Source organism: Phyllostomus discolor, chromosome 2 (assembly GCF_004126475.2).
Source record: "Phyllostomus discolor isolate MPI-MPIP mPhyDis1 chromosome 2, mPhyDis1.pri.v3, whole genome shotgun sequence".
Lineage (NCBI taxonomy): Eukaryota > Metazoa > Chordata > Mammalia > Chiroptera > Phyllostomidae > Phyllostomus > Phyllostomus discolor.
The window spans coordinates 22880118-22901657 of record NC_040904.2 but is presented as its reverse complement, the minus strand read 5'-3'; the positions used below and the strand labels follow the sequence as shown (position 1 = coordinate 22901657).

At 41.2% G+C, this 21540-nt stretch overlaps 1 protein-coding gene and 1 non-coding gene across 2 annotated transcripts; one reads left to right on the top strand and one right to left on the bottom strand.

Annotated features, from left to right (window-relative positions):
• The first annotated feature begins 403 nt into the window (after positions 1 to 403).
• Positions 404 to 10884, top strand: C2H3orf33 (chromosome 2 C3orf33 homolog). Its single transcript, XM_028504678.2, has 5 exons — positions 404 to 605; positions 2474 to 2533; positions 7060 to 7207; positions 7752 to 7912; positions 10092 to 10884. Exons 1-5 carry the CDS (start codon positions 492 to 494, stop codon positions 10479 to 10481), a joined length of 873 nt encoding a protein of 290 aa, XP_028360479.1. The 5' UTR covers positions 404 to 491; the 3' UTR covers positions 10482 to 10884.
• A 5660-nt stretch (positions 10885 to 16544) lies between these two features.
• LOC114491182 lies at positions 16545 to 16651 on the bottom strand. The gene has a single exon (XR_003683995.1). It is a non-coding gene; the product is annotated as a U6 spliceosomal RNA (small nuclear RNA).
• Between the last annotated feature and the right edge of the window lie 4889 nt (positions 16652 to 21540).

Sequence of the window (21540 nt, the reverse complement as noted above, 5' to 3'; positions counted from 1 at the left end):
CAGCTGTAAAAGATGGGAACTAGATGGGGCAGGTGAACAGGGCACGGTTCAGTGGCATGGTCATCTCAGTGAGCGCAAAGAATTATTGCTGTAAGTGGAGGAATGAACTACTTCAGCTTCCTTTCTTGCATGGCACCTACCTGCGAAGCCCACACTGCAGCTGGGTTAACTGAAATCACAAATTGATCTTCCCAATAGCGTGGTCGAGAACTCTTCAGTCCTCACCCACGTCCCATATGGATCACCCACACTGTAGGAAAACCCTGCAAAGTGTGGAGTCCTCACTGCTAGGGTGTCACAAAACGGGTTGGGAGGCCCGCCCACAGGCGACGGAAGGTGGGAAGGAGGTCGTCCGGCCACTCCCAGCGCTCGGTGTCCGAAAAGCCCGAGGATCTCCCGTCCCCGCGGTCCGCCCGAGGAGCGCGGCGCCCCCTGCCGTCCGCCCGTGGAGCGAGCGCGGCTCGGGCAAGGACTCGCTGGAAGCCGGGAACATGGCTGGGCGGCCTGTGACCGGGGCCTCGCCGTCCGCCGACCGAGACGGAGCATCGCCCAATGTGGTGGCGCGGCTGTCCCAGTGGGCGGACGACCACCTGCGCCTCGTCCGGGTATCGCAACCCAGCCAGCGGGGCAGGTGGTGGGCGGGCCGTGGACAGCGGGCCCGGAGGCCACAGCCCCAGGGCGCATGGGCGAGGAGGCGAGGCGGCCCGGCGGCGAGGGGCAGGCGCGGCGGGCCCGGGAGGCCGGCGCCGCCCAGGTCCTGCCAGCACTGTGCTGGGGCCCGGGACTCCCCAGAGAGCGGGCGCCCGCGGGTCTCTTATAGCGGTTGCAGAGGGCAGAGCATGTAGGCCCTGTAGGCCTGGGGAGAGGAGAGGTTTCTTTGTTTTGTTTTTATTTTTAAGTGAAATAGGAAGCCACTGAAGTTCTAGCAAGGGAGGGACGTTTGAGGCAGCCAGGCTAGAGGGGATTGTGGCTAAGACCGGTTTGGTGGTGGTGATGTGAATAGTGTGTGTGTGGGGTGCGAAGGAATGGAGGAATCACGGCAGCTTCCCCCTGGGTAGATGTTGGCAAAAGTTGCTGATATGTAGTAGTTGGGGGTAAATGTTCTGTTAGGATAAGCTGGAGGACTTTTTGGACACGTGAACTTGAAGATGCCTATTAAACTTTTAAATAGAACTGTGTGAACTCGAACATGGTCATTGGACTTCTGAACGTAGTGGGAGATGTTCTAGGCAACTGGATATGAGTCTAGTGTTGAAGGGAGATCAGAACTGGATAAACCTTTTGGAATGAGCTGCGTATGCCTAAAGAAGTATGTAAAGCTTAGATGACGTCTTGGAGCGAGTCCGAAAAACTGACGTACCCTAGTTTCAAACTGAGACCTGCAGGGCTCTCTAACGGCTAGAAGTTGGGGAGTGAAAAGAAGAATGTCAGCAAAGATTAGGAAGGAACAGTGAGGGAGGAGGAGGAAAACCAAGTGTCCTAAAAGCCCAGTAAAAAGAATCTTTTCAGAAGGAATGACTGACTTGGTTGAATTCTGCTGGGAATTTGGGTAGGATGAGCAGCCTTGCAAATACTCTGCAGCCAAGCAGCACCCTGGGCGACTAGGACGATGCCCGATCTCACTTCCAGGAGTGCAGCTCCAGTCCTTAAAGCACTGTCTACCACTCAGTGCTAGATAATATTTCCTGCATTAATGAATGGTGGTAGGTATGTATATACGTGTTAGTTGACCAGCCCTCCAGTCTCCCAGGTAAACAGGAACAGATGCACGGATTATTTTAAATGGAGAAACGATTTCAGTAGGATTGGGAAAGGAAACAGCATTTAAGTTAGTTGAGAGATTATTGCAAATAACCCATGACAGCATGTAGCCCGTGTATGCTTTCAACTTCATTTTTTATAATACCTAGTTGTATTTATCAAGGAAAGCATGTCAGATTCTCACTTTTGTTCAGGGAGTTGCAAGGTTCTTGTTTTTTAATGCAACTCCTTTAGGTCTATTTCTTTTAAATGAAACACTATGAAAACATCACTAAGTTTTTCTCAACTACTTACTCACATGTATTTTCCAAGGTGTTGTATTTTTAACATTCCGGTGGTCGAGTTTTTCCACCAAATACTTAAATTCTCACTGTAGACTCAGGATTCTGTGAGTTACTGTGGTCATCACACACAAAGTGTTAAACTTACCCTTACAAGGAACTCGTGGTTAAAGGAATCCAGTTAATAGAGAGCAGTACAATATTATGTGAACAATTACTGTGCATGCCGGATTGTTTGGGAGGAAAAGGGGAAGATTAATAATTAGGTGGGCAGTTAGAGTTTTTTTTTTTTTAATAAGTAGGCCTTTTGTTGAAGAATGTGCCTTACTTGGATAGTTAGATATAGGGGGATGGTCTTTTTCCCCCTTCTAATTAATACTTTCACTGTTGTGAATAATAATTAGAATTAATCATTAAATCTCTTTCTGAAGAACTTCAGCACCATCATGGCCATAGCTGGAATAACGTTACTTCTGAGAAGTGTTCGACTGGTAAGTTAAAACATGAACAAGGCATTGTGGGAAACAATAGTTAATTTTTTCTCACTTCAGTTTTTATCTCAAGCAGTGTGGCATTTTGGTATTCATATTAGAGACATTTAAATAGTATTTTACAACAATGAACAATTAAGATCTTGTTTTAACAGTCACACATCCTCTGTATTTTATGGGAAGTAATTGCACAGCCTATATTTGCATCATCACTTTCTTTATGCTTAAAAAGGAATCTGAAAAGATTTAGTTTGCTCCAATGGTATAATCACTAAATTTGCATTTCAGACACTGTGGAATATCTCAAAACTTTCTATAGTGGTTTTAGATTTAGATCACAGTAGAATTATGTCCCTTTCACTGAATAATTTATGCTAGCTCTGATTTGCAACAATCTTGAAGATTGTTCAATGAATAAAGCAAGATATGCAGTGTAAGAAAAAATTTATGCTTTCAGCCACAATATTTTTTTGCACTTTAATAGTGTTTTAATAATAAACATTGTGGAAACTCATTTGCTATATCAAGATTTACAAGGTTTTTTTTAATAACTGTTTGCTATAGGATGTAATCTTAGTATCCTATTACAGTCTCACATGGATTTATTGCTTCTGTGTATATTAATTTCCTGCATCTATTATCTCTTATTGTTTTATATTATCATAAACAGACTACAAGTATTAGTGTACTACATCTTTTCCAGCTGTTGTCTTTTCCCCCTGGCTCCATATCAACACTTTTATCTCTTTTTTAATAAGTGCCTCAGTCTTATTTTTAACCTTACAACTAATAGGTTCTTTCTCACAACTCCATGATTTTGTAAATCATTTATTTAACATAATATATGTATATGTTTCTTTGTACATATTTTATATATTATCTTTAATATATATATGACTGGAACTTTTGAAACTTTAGTTCTTTTCATTCTACTTTTTTCTTCCTTGGTCTTAAAAATCTATATAGTCCATGTATTTTGAATGTTTTCAAATTGTCAGAATGTTAAATGATCTGATTACGAGTTTGGGTAATAATAGCGCTGAGGGATCATTTGGCTTGGTAACCCTTAAAAATATGCTTAAATCAGCTCTGGCTGTTGTGGGTCAGTGGATTGAGTACCGGCCTGCAAACCAAGGTTGCCAGTTTGATTTTCAGTCGGCACATGCCTGGATTGCAGGCCAGGTCCCTGGTGGGGGGCACACGAGAGGCAACCACACATTGATGTTTCTCTTCCTCTCTTTCTCTGTCCCTTCCCCTCTCTAAAAATAAATAAGTAAAATCTTTTTTTTTCAAATTTGTGAGAGGAAGAGACAGATGTTCTTTTTAAAGCTTTTTAAAAAAGATTTTCTTTATTTATTTTTACAGAGACAGGAAGGGAAGGAGAAAGAGAGGGAGGGAAACATTAATATGTGGTTGCCTCTTGTGCACCCCTCGCATACTGGGGACCTGGCCCACAACCCAGGCATGTGCCCTGACTGGGAATTGAACCAGTGACCTTTTGGTTCACTGTCCAGAGTTCAATCCACTGAGCCACACCAGTCAGGGCAAATAAAATATTTAAAAAAGAAAAATGTACTTAAATCAGTTTGGTGAAGGACAGCAGACAAGCAGAAGCGGAAGGGAGTTGTAGTTTTTTTCGGTAGCTTTGTCATACTTTTGCTCATTTTGAGTTCACAGTTAACTAAAACTTCTAACTTCTTTTTATATATGCTCCTGTTAGCTTATTCCGTCTATCCTTCATTAGTTTGGGGTATAGTACAGGGGAAGACATTTACATTTTAGCCTGTCATTCTTATTGTCAAGATCTTCTTATTTTTTATTTTTAAAGATTTTATTTATTTATTTTTAGGGAGAGGGGAAAGGAGGCAGAAAGAGAGGGAGAGAAATCTCAATGTGTGGTTGCCTCTCACATGCCCCCTAATGGGGACCTGACCAGCAACCCAGGCATGTGCCCCAGCTGGGAATTGAGCCAGAGACCCTTTGGTTCACAGGATGGCACTCAATCCACTGGGCCACAGCAGCCGTACTCAAGATATTTTTAAATACTCACTCTGACTCTTAGTGTTCATACCCTTCCAAGCACCAGACCATGCTGATGTTTCATCCTTACGCTCTCATTCAGGTTGGTGGTGGTCATCTTAAACTGGAGAGGATCCAGTGAGAGGTTCGTGGCTTACTCCTAGAGTGCCTGCCCCCAGTGATATTGATGAATCCATCAGTGCCACTGTTGTGTGTCATCTGTGTGGACATTAGCTTATGCTTCTCTTTTTCCCAGAGACTTTTCAAAAGAGCCTTTGTCAGGTGACTCATTTAAACTCTTCATTTAGGATTTCTCCTCTCTTTTATTTACATTCTGCATATTTCACATTCCTTTTTTAGATTTTTGTTTTTATTGATTTATTTTTAGAGAGAGAGAGAGGAAGGGAGGGAGAAAGAGAGGGAGAGAAACATCAATGTGTGGTTGCCTCTCATGTGGCCCCCACTGGGGACCTGGCCCACAACCCAGGCTTGTGCCCTAGACTAGGAATCAAACTGGTGACTCTTTGGTTTGCAGCCAGGGCTCAATCCACTGAGCTACACCGGCCAGGGCTGCATATTCCACATTCTTTAGGTTATTGTTTTGCGTTAGTTTTGGTGCCACATTCTTAAATGCTGACGGTAGATCCACAGTCCTTCTCCAACCCGCTCCCCACCCCCAACGTTTTCTTTAGAAAAAGCCTGTAACACTCACCTACCTTTTATCTGGCTTCGCCAGTTGTTAACATTTGTGCCAGTTGTGCTTTCTCTTTCTCCCTCTGTGAAACCATTTGAAAGCAGGTTGCAAACATCAGGGAACTTGCCCCATAAATACTTCATAGTGTATTTCCTAAAACAAGAATATGTTCCTGAATAACCACATAAATATTAATTCTGTCAATTACATTTAACATTTTTGCAGTAATATGATCGAAGACACAGTTTATATTCAGATTTGCTTTCGTAAAATATCCTTTGTAGCTGTTTTTCCTAACTACAGATCGCATCAAGGATCCTGCACTGTCATGTGTCTCTACTCTTCTTTGAGGAAGACAGGAAAATTGTCACCACCTATTTTTAATTTCTGTCTCTTGTGACATGGTCATCGTTGAAGAGCCAAGCCAGTTGTGTTGTAGAACGTCCCACGCTCTGGGACTTTGTGTGTCCTCATTAGCTTTAGTGTGAACAGGAAGGTGGTGTGTACTGCTTACTGTACTGCATCAAGAGGATCATAATGCCAGTTTGCCCTATAACGTTATCACACATGGCATACTTAATAATCCCTTAGTGTTTTAGACCCAGTCCGTATTAAAATTTCCTTGAGTGTCTAAAGGAGGTCTTTTTTAAATAGATGACATATGCAAATCAGGACTCAAATGGTCTGGCTATTATACTTGTTCGTTGTATCTCTGATCTGATGTATTTTATAACAATCTACACTTTCTATCCCCCCCACCCCGCCCAAGCCATTGATTTGTAGAGCAACCAAGTTGTTTGTCCTGTTGAACATTTCACATTCTGGATTTGTCTGCTACAGTACGTTTCTCGTGTGGATTTTTTTTTTTGTAATGTTTAGTTCAACTTTGCTGGCCTAGGAAGCTGGGTGCTAATTTATTATCCTGGGTATGTGAAGTTCTCACATAGGCCATGATTATGAGCGAAGCTCGTCCCCATGTGCCTGTAGGATTGTTAATGTGGAAGACACAGTTCTAGAATGTCGACTAACTCCAGGGCATTAGGTATTTGTGAGGTGTTTAATTACATTGCTAATGTGGACCTTTTTTTTTCATTCCTTTTTCTCCTACAAGATGAAAAATAAGAAAAATAAAAGTCTTGTCGATTGAGAGTTCTAATTGAATCTGACTCAGTTTTGTTTAGGTTTTCCCAGCAGTACCTGCAGGAGTGGATCGCACGTCTGTACACCAGGGTAGTGACCGTTTAACTGGGTCTGTGTGGTGCCTGGAGTGGATCTGCACTCACTACACTCACTTCTTTCTGATGAACTGTGGCCTATTTTGAGGATATTAGCCTTCAGAAGTTAGGAGTCTGTTTAATGTGCTCTATGAGGCAGCTTAAAATAGTACAGTAATGACAAAGATTTCTAAAGAATGTTCTTGTTTAATTTTTTTATTACTCTCATTTATTACATTACAGTTACCCCAATTTTTCCCCTCTGCCCTCCTCCGCCCAGCACACCCCCGTGCTGCCACACTCAGGCCCATCAATTCCCGCACTGTTGTCCGTGTCCATGGGTTATTCATACATGTTCTTTGACTCATCCCTTCCCCTTCTGCCCACCATTGCCCCCTCCCCTCTGGCAGCTGGCAGCTTATAAAGAATGTTCTTATAACTTTAAACTAAACCATTTAAAATATTAACATAAAATTTAGAACCAAATAAAAATTTTTCAGTGGCTGTCTTCTGCAATGTTTAAATAACAATTTGACACACTTAAATTTAAAGTGAAAATAATAACAAAATGTTGTATTTCTCTCCTTGTAAATCATCAGACGTCAAAATTCACAAGTTCTTCAGATATTCCAGTAGAATTTATAAGAAAGAATGTTAAACTACGTGGACGATTACGCCGAATAACCGAGGATGGTTTGGAAATTGAGCATATACCTATTTCTTTACCAGTTATATCTTCATGGAGAAGTAAGTAAGATGCAAGGATAACACACACACACACACACACACACACACATCTGGCACAAATAACGCCCCTTTTTAATTACAAAATCTTTTATTACAGACTCATAAGCATGTAATTCTGTAACGTAACAGTTATACTCAAGCATATCACATGACGTTTTAGTTGAAATGTTCAAATTGCTGTCCATCTCACGTGAGGCATTCACATACCCTACCAACCACACTCAAGCAGGTGTTTCTGCCAGACTGTATATATATAAATCTGGAAGGTTTTTTTAAGGTAAATTGGTTAAACCTCACTTAAACCTCACATCCTGTTGTGAAGCTTACTGTAGTGGGTTTTTGAAATGATTCCATCTGTCATATACTTGTATTGTTTTAAAAAGAAAACTTGAATATAGAAATAAACAGACTTCCATCTGGAGAGAGTCTGGGTATTTATAAATAAACATAATGCCTTCGGTTGGTTTTTTGGGAGTTAAATGGTTTTGCAGTTGCATTCACAGCATAGTATTACAGCCACGCTCATTTCTGCCTGACCTTTTAGAGGAGCCACGTGGTGCTCTGCTGGTCAGGCTGGCCGGAGTGGAGCTCACTGACGCCGGCAAGCTGTGGCTGCAGACGGAACTCAGACCTTCCCAGCCACTTTGGTTCCAGCTTCTCGGAAAGGAGAATTCAGCACTCTTTTGCTACCTTTTAGTGAATAAGGTAAGTTGTGTGAAGAAATAATGAGCAATATTTTATTTTTTATTTATATATAACTATGTATATGTATATCCAAGTTTTTAGTGAAAAAAACTTGGATATATGATAGGCCTGAATATGTTTTGCCTTTTTAAACTGCTATTCTTCATGATTATATTTAGAGAACCAGGTATTTATCTCATATATCAATTTTATTATAAAATTTTAGTTATATATGTTTATTATAAAAAAATAGAAAATTAAGAAAAAGGAAACACTTAAAATTATTGATGTTAGAAACCATTTGTTGAATAATGTTTGTTAACTGGAAACTACAAAAAACAAGGGTGTTTGCTGAAGGTGAACATTGCTCAGTCTATGAACCCCAAAGCCGAGAGCATCCTTAAACACTCTCATGACCAGTGCCAGCCATCGGAAAACACTGCCTTGTGTAACTGGGGGCGCCCCAGAGCGTCACAGGAGTTGCTGGTGCTGCGGGCGTCACTGCACTGAGTCCGTGGGGGTGCCTCGCTCAGGGTTTCGGTGGGTGGTTACTGAAAAAAGAGCATAGAAAAGTTAAATAGTGTTTAATAGGAAATTAAATTATGTTATTGTAACATGTCATGACAATATTATGACAGAATTAAGAGTTGTTTTTCTTCCATTAAAAGTCCCTTTTTATATAATAAACAATAATAACTTGAAGAAAACAATAACTGTACATTAAAGTGATTGGAATTGTATCCATTTTAATTCTTAAGTTTTTGACTTATTGATAGAAAACCTAATGGAATCCATTACTTTTTGCTTGTTCCAGATCATATCCATTTCTATCAAAATAAGAATTATCCAAAAGCATCTTACATTTAAAATTGATGATGCAAGATTATATGATGATGCCAAAGGCACTTCAAAAATACTGTCTCCTCTTTCGAGTTGAGGAGTACATTTTACTGATCCCCCAAGCCACCCTATGGAGTCGCTGTCTGTATTCCCATTTACAGACGGGACGCGGGCTGGCCCAGTGGAAGAGCCTACACTCAGGCCCTGCTCTTCCAGGCTCCCGAGCCCAGACCTCACCTCCCCTGTTTTACCTTCTGTAGCTTCCTGGCAGGGGGCCAAACTAGGCAGTATGTATATTGTGGTAATTTACATATGTTGAATTTTGCTAATGTGTGAGATTGAATTTTAATTATTCTGATTTTGGTTTACGGGAATGAGCTCTTTAAATGATTGAGAAAAATATGATATACATTTTAAAACTCTATTAACTCTTCAGCAGCATCATACACCAGAAGTTACTGCATTTAAAGAAAGAAAAGGTTCCTTTTTGTTTAGATAGTTCTAGAAAATATCTCCTACTTTAAACCTGGAGTTTTCACATTTTTATATTTTAACTGTAAATTATTTGTCTAAAGAAGCTAAGAAAGTACTAATAATTTGTTAAAATTCCACAAGGCCTATAGAAATAGCTAAGCTGGATCTCCTTTCTATTGTAAATTAGTGGGGAGAAAAAAGTCCCATTTATCCAGTTTCGTTAGGAAGTGTGGGATTCCATGAATGAAATTTTCTAAAGGATGAAAATTCAAGGCCAGGCCTATTTTTATGTTAATTATGTGGTGGAAAGTATTTTAAAATGTTATTTACATGCCAGTGCCTTCGTTAACCTAATTTAATAGTTCCATGATGGTTCAGTTCATCTTGCATTTACCCACTGCCGAGTTTCTTTGGCCTGTCTCCTGTGGTCCATCCCCCACCAAACAACAAACAAATGAACCACTTTGTATATACTTTACTGCTTCTGCATCTCTTTGGGTGAGACCAATGAGACTGTGCAGAGTAGTATGTTACAAAACAGGCAATTGACTTTGAGTAAGAATCTCTTTTAGTAATGAAATTCTTGGATTTCGCATAGCTGTTTTAAGCTCTTTGGGAAACCTTGACTTTTTGGTTTTTCTCGGGAAGACTAAAGTTGCTGAATGACTGCAACTAAAGTAAATAGATGGCAGCTGTGGGGGGAAGCTGGGGAGTGGAGGGATTGAGCAAAAAGGAAAAAGGACTGTGGGGATTACTGGGGGAGGGGAGTATCAGGGGACTAAATGGTAACAGAAAAAAATAAAGATTAGATAAAAAATACAGTAAGTATATGTTATGGGTATAGTATCAATTTTCTTAATTGGTTTGTGTTATTTGTTTATTCAAGGGTAGATTTTTTAGTGTGAGTCTGAATGAAGAAATTTTGAGAAGAGGCCTTGGCAAAACTGTTCTCGTTAAAGGGTTAGATTATGATTCTAAAATCTATTGGAAAATACACAGAAACTTACTTAAAGCCGAATTAGCAGCCTTAAAAAAAGGAGAAGGAATCTGGAAGGAAGAATCTGAAAAAGAAAGTTATTTGGAAAAATTCAAAGGCTCCTGGAGAGAAATATGGGAAAAAGACAGTAATTTAAAAAGAATTGGATCAAATTTCAACCTGAAAAAAGAAAGTTATTATGACAAATTTAGAAACACTTATGAAGCGTGGAAAGACAACTCATTAATCCTGAGGTTCAGAGAACTTAAGAGTCGCATACACTTTCGTAGAAAAGGGTGAACTATTCCTAGAGAGCCGGAGATGACCTACTATGAGAAGAGCAGACTATGGAAATACATGGATATTCTTCATCGATTTAAAGTGGGATTCCTCCCCTCCCCCGAAATGACCAAACTTGTATTCTCATGGCGTTTAAATATTTAAGAGATAATTGTTATGAAGATGACATCAGAATAATTTAAGCCAATTGTGATTAGTGTAAAATATTTTTAAGAAAAACGAAACACTGTAAGACCTTACCGGGTTGGAGGATGTATACATGTAGGGTTGGTCTTTGAAGAGAGAGTTTAGCTCTGGGTTGTATTATTTGTGGTTATTTTGGACAGCCATATTTCATTTTTGTTTGGAGAGAATAGTCTTCTAGTTTTTTCAACTTTGATTATTTATAATAAAGGACCTGTTTATAAGTCATGTCTGAGGCTGTTCTTTTCTCTCATCTGCTTTCTGTCTGTGTATGTGGGTCAGCACTCCTGGAGAAGTTCACTTAGACCTTTCCTAGCAATAAAGAATGGCTAATTCCCACTGTTATTACATGAGGACAGAATCTTTTGTTTTTTAAGGTTTTATTTATTTATTTTAGAGAGAAGGCAAGGGAAGAAGAAAGAGAGGGAGAGAAACGTCCATGTGTGGTTGCCTCTCATGAGCCTCCAACCAGAAGCCCAGCCTGCCCCCTCAGCCATGCCCTGCCTAGGCATCGAACTGGCAACCTTTCAGTTTGCAAGAAGACGCCCAACCCACTGAGCTATCCCAGTCAGGGGAGGAGTACAGAATCTTGAAGATGATGATGAGGGGGATAATCCTGAGGCTAAAAAGTGTGTTTAGGATGGCAGCACAGAGTAGAAAGCATAGAGGTGCCTTCTGACATTGTTAAACTCCTAAAGTAGCCAACCCTTGAAAGGTTTTATTGTTCAACTTCTCAATTACGTGAAATAGTAAATTCATTTATTTTAAAGCCAGTTTGAGTTGGTTTGAGGATTTGGCATAAACACACACCTGCTAAAACCATGCTGACAGTGCACAGCTTCTTTGATAGTTCTGGTGATAATCCCCTAACATCCACGATGTCCACATTTTTCTTAACGACTTGTGATCCTGATAAAAGTCAGAGAGGTATCACCTGGTCCAAATAGTGGGCTCCTGTGAGAATCAACGATACAGAAGGAGAAGTTTACTGCAGCAGCCTGACTCCTGGTTAAAACATAACAAAGCAGCCCTGGCTGGTGTAGCTCAGCGGATTGAACGCTGGTCTGTGAACCAGTTAGGTCTGAGTTCAATCCCCAGTCTGGGTACGTGCCTTGGTTATAGGCTAGGTCCCCATTAGGGAGTGTGTGAGAGGCAAGCACACATTGATGTTTCTCTCTTTCTCTGTCCTTTCCCCTCTAAAAAATAAACACGATCTCAAAAATATATAACAAAGTGTGTTTCCCTACATGAAGTGAGGTCACAAATTTTCCAAAGATTCTTTTTTTTTTGATGTGATTTTATTTCATCACCTTTGGGGAGGATAAGAGGTTATGTTACTGATTCAAAGTTCATGTGCCTGATGCTTCAAAGGCCCATATTCAAAATGTCAGCTTGGAGTAAGGAAAGGTTTGTTGACTGAGAAAGTACCAGCTCGCGAAGATGGGGCCTTACAGCTTCTGCAAATCCACAAGAGCCCAGAATTCAGGCTTCTTCTGTGTGATGGGAAGGGAGAGCGGGCCAGGTAAGAGGTGTGTGACCCCTAGACCCCAACAGAGGGCCCAAGGAAGAGGGCGAAATCTCAAAATCTTGTTCCCTGGTCTCTGATCCTGCTGATCTGAGTCTGGTCTTGAGGTTCCTGCAAATTTTTGTCAGAAGCTCAAGTCTCAAGCAGAATGCCTCTAATAATTAGCCTATCTGTAATTATATGCAGGAACTACTTGCATGAAGGCCATGGGAGAAAGGCAGGCTAGAACTAAGGTAGGGTCAGGGAGATTACAAGCATTTCACTCTTATAGTTACATGCTAGCTTCGATAACCTGGGCCTAATGCCTCAATAGCTTTTTGTTTGGTTTTATGAGGATGTTTTATTTTTATTTACACCAAAATAAATATTTTAAACGAGTTTTGTAGCAACCTCTTGAGCCATTTGCATTTCTGGTTTGCCTCCCAGTGATGTCAGATCTCATCCTGGTTCTCACTATAATTAGTTCTGATGACCTCTACCAGCTCAGCCAGTAAACAATTGTCTCTCCAGTTAAGGCAGGTGAAGGTGAGGCTGGTGCAGGTCTTTCTATAGACTAGAATCTGTTCACCTTTCCCTTGATGCTATAGTAGGGAACTCTGATTTTCTGAACGAGGTGGACAAGAAGAAAAATAGATCAGTGGGACTTCTGTCATGTGCAGTCACTGTGTGCTGAATACTCTTGCTCTCCACTTAAAGAGGGGCAGTGTTAATACCTACTTGAAGGTTAGGATGAATCCCATTGGTCAGCAGCCTTCATCTGGGTCAACAACCTCTGCTTTTCTGTTTTTCTCTCTGGTGTCTTTTGTAGACAAGCTAGTTTGGGGGCCCAAGGGCAAAGTGCTCTAGGTAATTGCAGAGCGGGTAGATCTTGGTCATTGGAGATGTTTACGACAGGGCCATTTGGAAAAGTGGGAAGATCCCTTTTAGGCTGGACTTCTGACTATAGTCCAGGTTCTTGGCCTTGTTCAAATAGAGAATTTACTACTTCTTGGTCTTCCTCCTGTCTTCAAAACAGGATCCATGACCATCTTTCCTCTTTGTCATTTGCATATCTAGACCCTTTTACTTTTTAAATATATATTTATCAAATGAATTTAGTTAATTTTTCTAAAGGATTGGATTTTTATGACCCTTATCAATCTGTTTTCTTCTAGATCCACATTTCCTTTTTCAGGTTTTATTTATTTATTTTCTGATCCTACTTCTTATATAGGAGATGTTGACAGCAACACCAGCCTTATCCTAAGTAACGATGGACAAAACTTGGGAGGAGAGTGAAAACCGCGCCCATACGTATGATCGGGCACAGTTGTGGTTGGGCAGCTGAAAGCATGTTCTAGCAACATCCAGAAAGGGGAAACAGACAACCAACTCTCCTTACAATTTGCTTTCTGTTTGCTGTATTGATGTTTCTGCTGGTTCCATCCACGAGACAGGTGTCTAGATGCTGGCTCCTCTCTGACACATTTGGTCACAGTTGTTCCGTGAGTGCTCTCTAGGGGTCCTCTGTCTTGGGAGACTCTTACCACTCTCTCTCTTCACCTACTTAACTCCTGGGCAGTCCGGTCTATGGTCTTTTACTTCTGGATCCCTACCCTCTGGGACGGCCAGGGCACTGAGTTTACTTTGGGAAGGTGACTGGCCTTAATCACTCCATTCATGGGTGTGTGTGTTGGGAGGAGGGATGGATCGGCAAGTCTGTTTCTGCCCTGCCACTTCACGTGGTATTAGTTCAACTTAAAGGAATTTCATGTGTTTTGATACTAAATGTACTAGTGATGGGAATGTAGGCTATCCACCACGGGCTTCCTCTCTCTTGCTTTCCTGTTTTGTCATGCTTCTTTCGTCTTGTCTCAGGAATGTGAGGTGCCAGAGGGTCCAGTAGTTTAGCAAATGTCAAAAGAGATCGTCACTATTTCCCAACATAGTGAAAACAGGATGTACGGCATCCTGGGTCTTGCCTGAAGGGCCGTGAAGTGCTAACGTCAGATCTTCCCCTCCCTGTGTGAGCAGGTGAGGGAAGGGATGGTTGCCGCTCCACAAACCCCTCCTTCCTCCAGGACCTCTGTCCTCTCTCGGTTGTGAAACCTTCTAATCGGCTTACCTTTCCGACCGCTGGGAAAGCGTGGGGAATCTGCTGCCTGAAATGCCATCTCTTAAACACTTGACTTGAAGAAATATTAGGGTCATTAATTCCAACAATTGTGCTATCATCTCTCCCATTATTCCTACTGTCTGTGGTAATTTTGAGTGTGCTAAAGATGTATTGTGGTTACTGTAGTGCTCTGCACTTCACACCATCCTGGTACACTTGCAATGTCTGCTTGAGAATGAACTATATCTGAAACAGGCAGGTAATACTGGGCCCAGAGTTCCATCGTTTTCTGGATGTCCCCAGCATCATCTGGTTCCTCATCAAGGTGAAGTTTGCATCTCTGAGATATGAGTTCTCCTGGGGTAATGCAACCCCATGCGCTGTCCTCAGGCATATTGTTGACACAGCCTGACCCACATCCAGTGGTGGTGTATGGCGCTGATGTAGAGACAGTGGCTTTTCATGAACAGACAACGTGGTTCACAAAGCCAAGAAACAGCAGCATTTCAGAAGTCAGAGGCACCGACAGAATCATTCTTGCTTAAGCCACCATTGGCAAATACACTGAGGAACAGCAGGTGCTGCAGGGATAGCCTGGGTGGAGGTGGGCTTTGCTTTGTGATGTGGGGAGACGTTTTCCTCAGCCTTCTTGGGGTCCCTAGCTGGGCCTGAAAATTAAACTGACAAAGACAGATTACCAAAAGGAAAAGCATACATATTTATTTAATTGGTTTTATGGGACATGAGAGACTTCACAAGGAAACAATGACCCAAAGAAACAGACCTGAGTGCTTTGTGCTAGGTTTGATGAAGAGCGCCCAGTCACGGGGGAGTATGGTAAGGTAAGGAGTATGAGACAAGTGTACTAACCTGGAGGGAACTTAGCAAGACCTGTTTGTTCCGGTTCCTCTTGGCATCCCTTCGCTGTTGGAGATAAGGGTGTTCCTTTCCTCCAGCTATAGGGAGGGCACTTCTTACAGGAGGGTTTTATGACCTGTTTCAGGGAAGAAGGCAAGCGAAGGAGGAAGTCAAGTGACTTTTCTGCTCTGGTCATTTTCTCAGACTCCTTCAGCTTTAAATAGGAAATGTGCCCAGGTGCTGGTACTTTGGGTGGTATGTCCTGAACCTCATTAGTGGTGTGGAGCTTTTCTAATGATGCTTCCAAAAGCTGCTATTTCAATGAAGGCAAATCACAGGAAGAAAGTAATGCAAATTTATGAAAAGACTGAAGAAAAGAAAAAACCTCATGATTAAATATTAAAACATGAAGAATGGAAATTTAAAAGTGATAAGGAAAAAAGCTTAATTATGAGTCAACTATACTTCTATTTCAAGATGGCCATTGAGCTTATTTATTTCCATTCAAATTACATGAAAGTATCAAACAAATACTAAAATAGAAAAAATGGTGTCAATGCTGGAAAACGGGACGATGCCATCATTAACTATCTAGATATTTGGAAGTTTTGCAACCTATGATGAAATGGCATTAGATTGAGATACTGATGATTCTAGGGTCCAGTATTTAGGGAAGAAGGTAAGGCTCATATGAGAGTAAGTCCATGCCCTAGTTTGGGGTCTCTGAGTGATAAGAATTCCTTTTGGTTGGGTCCAGCAGTAGTTCCTCCTGACCTGGAAGCCTAAGACCAAATGTCAATGTGCGCAAATATATAATATTCAGGGAAAATAGGATGTCTCGGTAGTTTGTAATATACATCTTATCCCTCTGGACAGCGATCATGATGATTCCCAGGACCGGCAGTGTATGAATTTCTCGGCCAGTCAGTCCGGATTCTGCTGTCCTCCAGAGGAGGACTCTTGGACAGTAGGCATAGGGGGGAAGGTCTACCCTCTGAGGGCTGGACCAGTTTAGAAGCCCCTGTCTGTTGATGTGGTTTCATGGCCAAAGTGTTGAGCAATCACGGGCCCTTTTTTTTCTTTCAGAGATTCAATCCTGTATGGCTTTGAGATCTCTCACTTTACCGGGGTGGGGGAAAAGGTGTGCAGTTGGGGTCCTGTTGAGCACACTTGTTTCTGTTCTGATCATTATGCTCAGGATGTTTTGCCTGTTCTATATTTTTAAAGGACACCCTGGAGCAGTGTTTTTCAACTGGAGGCCCTGAACCACTAGTGAGATGTGAAGTCAGTTTAATGGGCTGTCACCAGCAATGAAAAAGGAAACATAAGAGAATAACATCTATCAGACTGAGTTGCACATAGCAAAGATAGCTGTTGTTTTGCTAATTTGTTTTCTTTTTTTAAAAACCTGGAACACTTCACAAACTTGCATGTCATCCTCACGCAGAGGCCATGCTCATCTTTTCCGCATCTTTCCAGTTTTAGAATACGTGCTGCTGAAGCGAGCATTTTTTTGTGTTGTAAATATATTTGAATGTGTGTCCTGACTTGCAGTATAAAAATACATGTGTTACTACTGGAAGTCACTGTAGAAGACCTCATTTTCTAGCACACCTTTGAAGAAACTCAATGACTAGATTTCTATAACTGAAGTAAGGACAAGCAATTCAGACACTAGTGAAGTTTTTGTAAAAAGGAAGCTTTGGGGATCATTGCTTCTATTTTCTGTTTTACTTTGGTTATCAAAACACAGCTTGTAGGTAATTTAGTAATGAAGCTGAGCAATAACGCCCTCTCCTGTTCTTCCACAACACTGCAAACATTTATTTTAGCACTTGTCACATAATTATTTATCTTCTTGTCTTCTCGCTTCTCAAGGCACAGTGAGTGGGTCCTGTAACTCAAGCCACACCTTGTTAAATTTTGGATCTTCTCTGCTCCCTCTACAACATTCAGCCTGGTTTCTTGCTTTTTGGAAATTACATTTGCCGATACATCCTATGATCCTACACCATGAAGATTAATTTGCTTTAAATGGTCTGAAAGAACGTTTTTTTTAAATTGTCAAATTGTAAAATGTTATTTACTTTGGAAAAATCAAGCCCCCTAAGTACACACTTAGTTTAAATATGTAAGTGAATGACACAAAAACCAACATGCACTTTTTAAAATGCAGTTTTTCCTTTTACTATGTTTGTGTGGAAAGACCTAACCATTTGTTGTCCGGTTAATTACTAAACCAGATTTAGTTAACTAGTAAACTAAACAGGTGTTAGTAATGGAGAGTACATGCCCCATTAGGATTTCAAGTAGTAAGAAATAGTAAGGAAAGAGAAGAATTTTCCTTGTGGTGTAAATGCCTGCCTGTTATCCATCGGTACCCCATCACTCCCCTCCCCCAGCTTCCAAAGCTTTGGGATTTACATCCTGCCTTATCAGTTTCTTTCTTTATTTTGTCTCTGTAATGCCACTTGCTCATTCATCCAAAATTGTGTTCAGTGTCTGCAGAAATGATTGCTGTATTAGATGACTGGTCTGCAATTATGGAGATACGCTTTTTCTTTTAATTATACTACAGGATCCTGCAGGAATTTTTAATGGTAGTAATGGGAAGGGGAATCAAGTATGTTTTATAATGGAAAGATGTCATTTCAGAATTTCAATTTTACTTCCTAGCTGAAGCAAGGACTTCAGTTACAGGTCTGTCCCGCCCAGCAGGCTCTGACCATATGGAAGGCTGCAGGTCCCGGCTCTGTGGGAGGTCTTTCTGGAGAGGAGCCTCACGGGGCTCAGCTGTGAAGCACTTAGGAAGCAGGAAAAGGGGCTCTGTCCTCCTCTGACACTGTTGTTTTCTCTGAAATACTTCATTCCCAGCCCTCCAAACCCCCAGGAGCAAGAAAGAATGAAACAAGTTGGGGGAAAAATGGAAGGTGGGAAAGTTTCACTTGAGCGTATTTGCTGCCTTTTAAAAAGTATTCATTCTATGCTGGGAACAAAAGTGTCTTGAGAAGCGTAACTGGGATATAAGAAAACCTTAGTTGAGCTGAAGAACTTAAACCTGGGCAGGCACAACACTGCCCCTTTATCTCTGTGCGACATTCGAGGGAGGAATTACTTTTGCCAAAGTAAGAAACCTAGAGGTTAGAATTGACACCTCGTCCAAACTCATTCCTAATCTTGACAAAAAGTTAACCTATATTGTCTCCATATGTGTAAGGTGAAAAAGTGCATTTGCTTGTAATATTTAAAATTTCCATATAAAAGGAGAAACAATTATGTAGTCTTGCTATGGAAAAAATATGAATAGCACATTTAAAAATGGATCATGGAAAAACGTTATTGTCTATTGGTACAAGATGTAACCTTAAATGTTTTATTTTCCATAGGTCAAATACATTTCAGTGTATAGAGTTTGTTAGTATTTTAAAGCTTTCAATAGGTTGCCAGGACAAATAACTGACATTTTTGAGAGCTCGGTTTGTACTAGGAGCTTCACATATGTTGGTCATAGTTAGTTTAGTTAACTCTGGAGGTTGCATTTATTCCATTAGCCGAGATTAGAGCCCTGCAACAACGTGTTAATTTAAAAATGAATTGAAGTATTTCAGTGAGTTCACCACGTTTCTGAATATATAAAAGAGTGCCAAACTATTAATAATTTTTGGAACTGGTGACTAATATATAATGGTTCATTATGATTCATCTTTTGTGTACATATGAAAATTTTCATGAAGATCACAAAACACAAAACAAAAGAACTCTCCAGCTTGGGAGGGAAAGATTGGTGGCATTTACAAGGGTCCACCCCCTACTCCCCCACCCCCCAGTCTTTGCTGATGAACTCAGGAAGTTTCTTTTCTCGTTGAAAAAAAAATCTCGATTCCCAGTCAGGGCACATGCCTGGGTTGCAGGCCATGACCCCCAGCAACTGCACATTGATGTTTCTCTCTCTCTCTCTTTCTCCCTCCCTTCCCTCTCTGAAAATAAAAAAATAAAAAATAAAAAAAAGTTAAAAAAAAGAAAGAAAGAATCTCTGTTATATACATATGACTCCGTACAAAGGTCCTTATGTCTTTTTCAGGTGGCTGATTCAGGAGGGCATACTGTAGGGAACACCTGCTCTTTTTATCTGCCAGAATCTCTTCCTCACCTCCCGGGAGGAACAAATCCTCCAGATGTTATCTCCTCGGAGTTCTGGTGGGGCTGCTTCTCTGCCGTCTCAGCTCCCTGGCTGTATATAGGGGTGGCTGTGTAATCAGGGACTGGCCACACATATACTGTACTTGTTGCTGCCCACATTAATAGATCTACGGATGGACACATGACCTGAACCAGGTCAATTAGAATCCTTTCCTACAACCTTATTTGCAGATGGTAAAAGCAAGAAGGCCTCTCTTTCCCCTGGGATCACTAGCCGAGATGATTGAAGACTAGCGCTGTCCCTGGTAATGCTTTCCCCACCCCCACCAGCCTACACAGGATGCACACGTGTAATAGGAGAGATAAGATTAAAACATGGAGAAAAGCAGGGAGAGAAAATAGAAGCAAAAATGAGAAATGAGTGTGAGAGAGAAATGATGATGCTGAACTCCTGGATCCTGTCATTCCTGAATCACCTCTGTTAAGGTGAGAGTTAGTACATTGGGTTTTCTTCCCGGAAGCTAGTTTGATTTGGGTCTTGTTTTCTTATTTGTACCCAAACGTCTTGACCGATATGGGGAGTGAGGCCTGAAGGACAGCGACTGCTGTGTACTTCAGTACTATCTATAGTCCAGCTAAGACGTAATCTAGAGCAGTGCCTGGTACATGGCTAGTACTCAACAAATATGTGTTGAAAAGGGGGTAACTCCTTCTGGATAAGAATTAAACTCTTTGGTAGTCCAATTGACTTCTTTATGTATTGATTGAAGTAGGGATAATACTCATCTTCTTCACTCTCTCGCTGCATGGTTAAATTTGACTCTCTTAAATATGGCTATTTTTGCAACTGAAAGCACCATTTTTCTACGGCTAGAAAAACCTACTTCTGACACAGATTCCCAGGACAGTTTGCTAGGAAGCCCCTTACGATATGCAGCACAGCGGGCCCAACCACAGGGTACATCAATCACCTTACTGCGTCTCAGGCAGCTTTTACAGGATTTTCTGTGATCCTGGTGTCAGTACGCCTTCTGTATCAAGGCAGAGGTGATATGTAGAAATCCGGCAGCTTTTTAGAAGGGAGGCCAGGCAGTGCTGTGCCAGTATAATTAATGAGAGTCATCGCTCTGGAAGCAAGAGGGGAGTGGGGGGTTGGGAAGGATGTCTTTCACCAGTCAATGGCATGTAAGAAAAATCGGTGCTTTCACAGCCCTCTTTACTGCTGGGAGGAGGTTAAGTCAAAGGACCCCTGTAAAGGGCTCTCTGCGACTCACCGTGCGGGTGGAGGTCCTCCTGGGTGGGGAAGCCGGATTCAGCCCCAGACTTTTCACCAGAGCTGGTTTCAATCTTGAATTGAACTACTAGCAGGAATCCCTTACATTTGAAAATCCTTGTTAAAAGGTTATGGCTTACCTGATCATTCAAAAAAAAAAAAAAAAAAAAAAAGGTTCTTTAATACCATATAGGACATACAGCTCAAAGAAGTGTTAACCAAGATCCCATTTCTTCCAATCCCCTGTAACCAGTGGAGTAAGAGGGTGTTATTTGTTTTGGTTTTCTACTGACTTTGGTTTTCTACTGACTTTTCGGTAACCATGGAGGGGCTTGTGTGACTTAGGCTGTTTGCTACCCACTGTCTAATCCCTTTGTTATTATTTCCCCCGATTGTCATGGCAGGGAAAACTTATTTTCTCCTGCTTCCAAAAAGTCAGAAATGTAACATCATTTTCTTAGTTTTAGTTGCCCCCCCCCCCCATTAATGGTATAAAAAGAAGACTCAGGGGGAAAAGTTACATTAAAAGATTTATGGGTTTATTCCTATGTCCTAAACACTGAAGACCAAGCTTTAAGTATGATTCACAATATCTGTTTAATTTCTGATAAATTGAGGATTTGTGTGGGTACATTTTAAAAAAAAGTAAATTTAGGGCGGTTTCTTTCTAAGAAGGTCTTTTCTAAACCCAAAGACCTTCTGTGTCTTCTTCCAAACTGATTTCTCCTTGGTACCCTGGCAGGAAGAAATTCAAGTGACTGTTCTGGTGGCTTTTCCTTTTCTTCTGAGAGTCCAGAACTGCTTTCAGGATAAAGTTTCTTCTTGCCCATGGTGCTTTGCTCTGACATTGTAATTGCCTCCGTTGAATTGAATAATACAAATGGGTTGTTTCTATGGTATCGGCTAAGTGGGATGAAAAGGTGAAACCCTAGATCTAGCGCTGAGAAGTCACGGTGCTATCCCCCACCCCCAAGTGTCCGTCAAA